Consider the following 8,945-nt stretch of genomic DNA (forward strand, 5'->3'; position numbering starts at 1 on the left):
AAAAAAAAAAAAAAAAAAAAAAAAAAAAAAAAAAAAGACTAATGGCTTTTGCTGACTACTAAAAAACAATTAATATTGGAACTCTTAATTTAATATAAACATTATATATATACTTGTGCAAATGTCAAAAGTATGATCTTGTATCCTAATTAAAAGAACAAAAGTGTTTTCTACAGAAGAAAAAAAGAAAAGATATAGTACCATTAATGCTTGATTTTCCTTGTTTGCATTAAATGGTTTGTGAGTTTTCCAGAGAATATTTAAATGCTATGCTCTCATATTAAGAAATTTGAATAAGAAGGAAGGTAATAAAGAGCTGTAAGATATGTGCATCCCTAAATTTGGTATAAATAATTTTAACTAATTTTTCTATTACAATAAATTCCAAAATGTTTTCCAACAATTTCTCCACTTTTAATATTTGTAGTTATAAATCACCATTCATTAGTAGTTCTTCCAAGTTATCAGGATTTCGAGCAAGCTGCAGGATCAAAGCAGAACCCCGAACCTTGTCAGGAATATCTTCATACAGTAACTCAATATATTCATCCATGTCATTAATGTTAGCAACTTCATCAATCTGAAAAAAAGGAAGAGGAAAGAAGTACTCAGCAACAATGCCTGACAGATCCACTTTCAAAGAAATGATATTTTGTGATTAATATACTGTCCTTTATAACAAGAGACAAATTTCCAAAGAACTCATAGTAGCTATCTTTTTGTAGAGGGGGATTTTAGGCCTTTGGTTACTAGGACTCCAAGACAGAAGTATAAACCACATACGATAAAGTGGGATGTATACAACCTCTAAAATTTGCCTATCAATATAAATGATCTTAAATGTAATAAAAAGTAATTCATATCTACTACAACAAATTAAACAATATTTCAAAACATATTGTAATAAGAATATTTGAAACATTTTTACACTTACTTATCAAAATAAATTATGTCTACAAAGCAAAACCAATAATTTTTGTCTTTATCCATTAAATACTAATTTTCTACCATTTTCAGGTACCTCTAAGCTCAACCATTTAAAAAAATTCCACATTTGATTAGTATGATTGTTTGCATTATTAATGGTAAAAGGCAACACCTTATCATCAGTCCTCTATTAGATCAATATACATACAGTCTTACCTCCATTCCTTCAAAAGGAGGTGGATCTCTAGGCTTGCTTGATTTTTCTTTTTTTTCTGTAAAAAGATTTTTTTTAATGAGGAGAATTAGGTTTTTAGGATTTGGGGGTAATTTTTATTTTCAGCAGCTGAGTTTAATTCTACCTAAAGTGGGGATATTAAAACTAGTTTCTGAAATAATCTACATTTTTTCAGTGCACAAAACATGCTCATCTATAATCCATCTATTCTTTGAGGATATCAAAGAGAGTATAAATTAATAAAATCTATAGCTAATTCCTAGGTAGTTAGGCAGCAATTTTAACTTCCTCCCTTGTTAAAATTTAGGGTTTGTATATAGTCAGACTTGCCAACAAGAAGCAAAATAGTCTAGTATCCTCACTTTCCCTTCCTAATTCAAATTTAAGGTAGCAATAGGTAAATCAATAAATCAAAGAAAAAGATAAAACTTAATATAAAAAACTAAAACAAAAATCAAGAGAGGAAAAGGAAAAGAAATGAATTGGGTAAACTTAAAAGCTAAAATAAAGAGGTGTTGTTAATTGATTTTTTTTAACAAGTAAAATTAAGATCATAAATTAAAAGGCAAACATTCAATATTTGTGTTTATTCCTAAATTATTTCCAAATAAATTAAAGAGGTATCCAAAGGTGTTAAATATAAACATTGAATCATTTATTATATTGAATTATTTAATAGTGTAATTTCATTTTTTAACAAAAAAACTAACAAAAATATCTTAGTGATATAGATCAAAAACCTAAGCAATTCATTTTCATTAAAGTAAGTTAGAATAGTATCAAAATTTGGATTCTATAGTTAGAAAATATACGTATAAAAGAATTAGCCCCTATTCTTTTCAGAGGACAGCAGCCATTCTATATAAGGTCTAATTCTCATGGCTAAATTTTGCCTCAAACAGATCATTTACTATGACAGTGGTTTTAATTAAGTAAAGAGAAAAATCACTTAAGGTAATGAATCACATAATCAAATAAGTATTATTGTTTTGTTTCAGTAACTTTTAGGGCAAAGATTTTGGCTTCAAAATTTTGAATACCAAGTTAAATAGTTAAGAAAGAAAAATTGAATAGTTTTTCAAAATAAGAATATTTAATAGTAAAGCATTTCATATATGTCTTCAACAATTAATATCTAAATAGGGAAAAATACTGATTTGAATTATTTTATCCATGTATGTGACACAAAAATTTTTCCACATTCCTCTAATTTCTGGGGAGGGAGGTAAAAACACTGATTTGCCCTGAGAACTCAGTGAAACGCTTTTCACAAATTTAAGGGCATTTTATTATAACTGCTTTCAGAATTATATTAATTTGGCAGTAGGAAAGATCAATTTTAGCTGTGTTATACAACCGACGATAAGCACATAAAGATCTTAGAAGAGGCAGGGGGGAAGAGGAATGGGTAAAGAGTCATGAAAATCAACTACAATGTATATTGAGAAGTTAAAATTTTTTTAAAAAAATAAATAAAAATAAAAAAATAAATAAATGAGACTACTGAATTTACTTTGCTCATTTTGAATTTATTTGAAGATGTTATCTCTCATCATTTATTGAGATCTTAACAAGAATATTCTATCATAAAATACTTGTTTAATAAAAATTTTCTTGATATTTTCCTTATCTAGATAGCTCTGATTATTAATAATTAACAAGTATACACTGAGTACCAGCTATGTAATAATTAGAAGCAATCAAGTTTATTTTTTTATTTTTATTATTATTATTTTTTGACCGGTAAGGGGATCGCAACCCTCAGCTCAGTGTGGTCTGCACCACACTCAGCCAGTGAGCGCACCAGCCATCCCTATATAGGATCCGAACCCGCAACATCGGCACCACTAGTGCCGCACTCTCCCGAGTGAGCCACGGGGCTGACCCAAAGCAATCAAGTTTAAAATGCCTGTTTTTGCTTTTAAATAAATTACAACCATTCAATTTATTTAACAAATATGCATTGATCATATAATATGAGGGTACTTCAAAAAGTTCATGAAAAAATGGAATTAAAAGATGATATGAATATATGAACTTTCTGAAGACCCCTCATATGTGTTAGATACTATATTCAGAGCCAGCTAATAAAAGTAAATATTAGGCACAAGGCATTTTATTTTCCATGGACGGAGAGAAAAGACTGATTTAACTTGAAAAAATTCCAAACAAAATTTTTGGTCATTTTTTTTTTACTTAGTCTGATGAAAACTTGAGCATTGGCTGATACATCATTTTAAGAGCACCATATTTTAGAACTAACCAATGTTGAAAGATATGAAAACTTAGTAAATACTGTGAAATGGGTTAACTAAGCACTCAGTAATCTGAGATGACTTTCCACTTAAATATCTGTTTTTGTTTTGTTTTTCTGGTTAAGATTATTTGAAAATGTCTTCAATAAACAATTATTTTATTAACTCTAATACCTTAATGGCTTGGCTCTTTTATGAAGGAACTGAGGACAGGAGAATGGCAACAATAGAGACATCAAGGAATAAAAAAGTAATATTTTCCTAAGAAAGATTTATAAAAGTTATATGTTTAGGATAGTCTAAAGTATATGATATATATTTTTAACATTAAATAATCCATTCAAATTATAAATTAAATATTAATAAAAATTTTAGAAAATATGTCTAGTTGGAGCAGAGAAAATGTTTTCTGCCCCAAATTCTCTTTCAATATTTTAGAATCAAAATGACAGACATTTCCTTCTTTGTTCCTTACTTCAGTGTATGTGTACATGCACACATACAAAATCAGAATCAGAACCTGATTCAGAATCAGACCATTTTATGTGGAAGAATCTAATATAAAGCCTGGCATGAAGGAAACTAATATGTTTGTTTATTCTTTCATTCACTTAGTCATTCACAGCACTGGTGAAAAAACCCTGCCCAATACTCAAATATCAAAAATACAAACTAGTGAAATAACTCTGATTGTGCATGAAAATCTCAGGCATTCTACTTACCTTTTCCAGACAATGAATCACGGCGGTTCTGTAGATAGTACAACAACTGTTCTACCTCATTTAGTTTTGAGGGATGTATGAGTTTACATTCTTCAACCACCTTCCGTGCCAGGGAAGTTATATCTGTGTTGGCATTGAGACTCTTAAGACGAATACTGCAAGTATAATCAGAATTTTTCAACTGAAGTACTATAAAAGTGATACCTTCAACAATATTACTTTAAAATAATTTATAGATTACAAATTATTACAGTCTATATTACCTGGCCATAGATGCTTAATGAAATGAACTAAAGTATTAGATATAATTAGGCTTAGAAAAACATAAGGCAATGATTTTTCTTTGAGCTAAACAAACGATAAAAAGAACAGAAAATCTTTTTCTGACTCTCTAGGCAAGACAGCACATTCAAAGGTCCTGTTTTAAAACAGTAATTCTCATGTAAAATATATGAAGTCTTTAGTGATTATTAAATGTGAGAATCTATATTGCCACAAATAAATCGTTTTCTTAACCATATCCACAATTGGTGATTTTTTTTTCAGTTGGGGACAAGATACAACATATTGATATTTTCATTCAGTTGCTCTAGTGGTAATTGTACAGAAGATAGGAGAAGGAAAAAAAAGCAAAATGTAGTTTAAGACCTATATGAGGAATTCTGAGGAACAAATTAATACACTTTATACTTAGGTTAGTACATTAAAAAACAATAATAAACCAACCAGTCCCTCCTTTTTAATTTAACCCAGGAGATTCACTGGGAGCTTGATAAGGAAAGACTGTTCAGAGTCTGGAAACAATTGCCTATTTATATGGATTTATGGCACTAGGGAGAGCTGTGAAGACATAAAATTAGGTTCAGAGTCAAGAGTCAAACTGGTGACAAAAGACTCTGTCAAGCAGATTGCTCCCATGCAAGGCTTATATTCAAAAAGAGAAATACAAGCAGCCACTGTGTAGAAATATTTCTTGCTGAAGATGCCTAATTTTTGTTGGGAGACATCCAGGTATTAGAGGGAACAGGAGGAGATCTCAGAGAAATGTCTTGTACCCAGCATCTGTGAAATTATTCAGATGTAGATGATCTCTCCTGAAACCAGTCCAGTAGATTGATTCAGATATTATTCCCAGCTATATAGTCAACCCCAAATCTGGTTCTCCCAGGATTCTACGAGCCACCTAATAGCTTTTAATAAATTCCTTTAATGCTTAAATTAGCTAGAGTGACTTCTAATATTTGTAACAAGAACTCGAGCAATATTCTGTCACCTTATTTTATTTTTACTTGAATCTATTTTTGTTGTTGTTGTTGTTGTTCCCACCTTTTAATGCTTCTAAATTGTTGATTATATTTTTGTATAGTTTTGGCTGCACATCAGAAGGCAGAATTAGAAAGAAGGGTCTGTTCAGAGAAAAACTCTAAAAAGACCTCTCCAAGCTTAGTTTTTAATAAGGAACTGGGAAATCTTGATAGTTCAAAAAAATCTGATTGAGTAGAGGCACAATAGAAACTCTATCAACATATATTGTTAAAAAAATTTAGGCTTTTTTTAGAGCAGTCTTAGGTTTACAGAAAAATTGTGCAGAAGGCACCCCCTATATACCTCCCTACCGTTTCTCCTATTTTCACCATCTTGCGTTAGTGTGATACATTTGTTACAATTGATAAACCAACATTTGTACATATAATTATTAACTAAGTCCATAGTTCACATAAGGGTTCACTCAGTGCTATATAGTTCTGAGAGTTTTTACAAATGCATAATGTAATATCATACAGAACAGTTTTACTGTCCTAAAAATGCTCTGTCCTGTGATCTGCCTCTTTCTCCCCCTGAACCCCTGGCAACCTCTAATCTTTTTACTGCATCTATAGTTCAGCCTTACAAGAATGTCATATACTTGGAATCATATAGTATATAGCTTTTCTAGGCTGGCTTCTTTCACTTAGCAATATGGATTTAGGTTCCTCTGTGTCTTTTCATAGCTTGATAGTTCATTTCTTTTTGTCACTGAATGATACTTAATTGTATGGATGCACCACAGTTTGCATATCCATTCACCTATGGAAAGACATCTTGTTTGCTTCCAACTGTGAATAAAGCTGCTATAAACACTCATGTGCAGGTTTTTGTGTGGACATGTTTTCAATTGACTTGGGTAAATATCTAGGAGCACAATGCTGGATCACACGGTAAGCCTATGTTTAACTTTTTTTTTTTTGTTATTGGTTATGAATATTCATGGGGTACAAAGCTGATTATCACCACTCATCCCCAAGATGTGATGGCCAGAACCATACTGGCAGCATACCCATTACCACAAATTGCAATTATACCCCATGTCCCCCACCCAATTATCCCCAGCCTCCTTCCTCATCTCCCTTTCCCCCACTCCAATTTGTATCCCTAGGTATGCTCTCTCCCTCTGCAAGTCCAACGCATCACTGTGGTCTTTCTTTCCTTACTTCTCTCTTAGCTCCCACCTATGAGTGAAGATGTGTGGTATTTTTCCCTCTGTGCTTTGTTTATTTCACTCAACATAAGTTTCTTCAAGCTCATCCATGTTGTTGCAAATGGCAGAATTTCATTCTTTTTTATGGCAGAGTAGTATTCCATGGTGTATATATACCATGGTTTCCTTATCCAATCATCCACTGATGGACATTTAGGTTAGTTCCATATCTTGGCTATTGTGAATACAGCTGTGATGAACATGGGAGTGCAGGTATCCCTTTGACAGGATGATTTCCATTCCTTTGGGTATAAACCCAGAAGTGGGATTGCTGGATCATATGGAAGATCTATCTGTACTTGAAACCTCCATACTGTTTTCCATAGTAGTTGAACTAATTTATAGTCCCACCAACAGTGTGGGAGCGTTCCCTTCTCTCCACATCCTCACCAGCATTTGTTATTCTCCATATTTTTGAGTATAGCCAGTCTAATTGGGGTGAGGTAGTATCTCAATGTGGTTTTAATTTGCATTACACTGATGACTAGTGATGTTGAGCCTTTTTTCATGTACTTGTTGGCCATTTGTATGTCTCCTTTGAAAAATGTTTATTGAGCTCCTTTGCCCATTTTTTACCTGGGTTATTTGTATTTTTACTTTGTAATTGCCTGAGTTCCTTGTATATTATGGATTTTAATCCCTTGTTGGATGCATAGTTAGCAAAAATTTTCTCCCACTCTGCAGGTTGTCGTTTCACTCTATTGATTGTTTCCTTTGCTGTGAAGAAGGTTTTGAGTTTGATATAGTTTCATTTGTTTATTTTTTCTTTTGTTGCTTGTGCTTTTGGGTTCATGTTCAAAAAGTCTGTGCCCAGACCTAGTTCCTGAAGCGTTTCACCTATATTTTCCCTTAGTAATTTTACAGTTTCAGGTCTTATACTTAAGTCTTTAATCCATTCTAAGTTGATTTTGGAATATGGTGAGAGGTATGGGTCTAGTTTCATTCTTCTGTATATGGATATCCAATTTTCCCAGTATCACTTATTAAAGAGGCAGACGGTCTTTTCCTTGATGTAGGTTTTTGTTGCCTTTGTCAAATATCAGATGTCTGTAAGCCTGAAAGGTGATTTCTAGGTTTTCTATTCTGCTCCACTGGCCCGAGTGTCTATATTTATGCCAGTACCATGCTGTTTTGGTAACTATAGCTTTGTAGTATAATTTGAAGTCAGGTACTGTTATGCCTCTGGCTTTACTTTCTTTTTTTGCTCTGGACTGCTTTAGCTATTAAGGGTCTTTTGCTGTCCCATGTGAAAGTTAAGATTGTTTTTTCTATTTCTGTGAAGAATGTCATTGGTATTTTGATGGGGATGGCATTGAATNAATTTTAGTTCACTTTTCCCATCTGGATGCCCTTTATCTCTTTCTCTTGCCTGCTTGCTCTGGCTAGTACCTCCAGTACTATTTTAAATAGAAGTGGTGAGAGTGGGCATCCTTGTCCCGTTCCTGTTCTTAAGGGAAAAGCCTTCAGTATTTCCCCCTTCAGAATGATACTGGCTGTGGGCTTGTATAGATGGCTTTTATTGTGTTGAGATACTTTCCTTCTATACCTAATTTGTTGAGAGTCTTTATCATAAAGGGATGCTGGATTTTGTAAAATGCTTTTTCAGTGTCTACTGAGATAATCATATGGTTTTTGTCCTTGATTTTGTTGATGTGATGTATCACATTTATTGACTTTCATATATTGAACCATCCTTGCATCCCTGGGATGAATCCCACTTTATCATGGTGTACCATTTTTTAGATGTGTTTCTGTATTCTGACTGCTAATATTTTGTTGAGGATTTTTGCATCTATGTTCATCAAGGACATTGTCCTGTGATTTTCTTTTTCTGTTGTGTCTTTGTCTGGTTTTGGTATCAGAGTTATGTTGGATTCATAGAATAAGTTTGGGAGAATGGCTTCTGTTTCAATTTTTTGGAATAGTCTGAGGAGAACTGGTACTAATTCCTCTTTAAAGGTTTGATAGATTCAGCTGTAAAGCCATCTGGACCTGGGCTTTTCTTTGTTGGAAGATTGCTGATTACCTCTTCAATCTTGTTGCTTGTTATTGGTCTGTTCAGATTTTCTGTCTGTTCTTGGTTCAGTCTGAGTAGTTTGTATGTGTCCATAAACTTATCCATATCTTCCAGGTTTTCATATTTGTTGTCATATATTTGTTTATAATAGTCTCTAATGATTCTTTGTATTTCCGTGGTTTCAGTTGTAATGTCTCCCTTTTCATTTCTGATTTTTTTATTTGGGTCTTCTCTCTTCTTCTTCTTCTTCTTTTTTTTTTTTTTTTTTTTT

At 32.5% G+C, this 8,945-nt stretch overlaps 1 protein-coding gene across 1 annotated transcript in view; it reads right to left on the bottom strand.

Annotated features, from left to right (window-relative positions):
• The window catches only part of LOC103581520 (kinesin-associated protein 3), a gene marked incomplete at its 3' end in the record, with an annotated part of 31,834 nt that overhangs the window by 20,339 nt on the left and 2,550 nt on the right, over positions 1–8,945 (bottom strand). Inside the window, exons 2-4 of the mRNA XM_008563338.1 lie at positions 4,140–4,294; positions 1,144–1,199; positions 439–580 (exon numbers count right to left, since the gene is read on the bottom strand). Coding sequence (XP_008561560.1) covers positions 439–580; positions 1,144–1,199; positions 4,140–4,294 — 353 coding nt within the window. The remainder of the gene's footprint in view (positions 1–438; positions 581–1,143; positions 1,200–4,139; positions 4,295–8,945) is intronic.

This window comes from Galeopterus variegatus, unplaced genomic scaffold (assembly GCF_000696425.1).
Source record: "Galeopterus variegatus unplaced genomic scaffold, G_variegatus-3.0.2 Scaffold13241, whole genome shotgun sequence".
Taxonomy (NCBI): domain Eukaryota; kingdom Metazoa; phylum Chordata; class Mammalia; order Dermoptera; family Cynocephalidae; genus Galeopterus; species Galeopterus variegatus.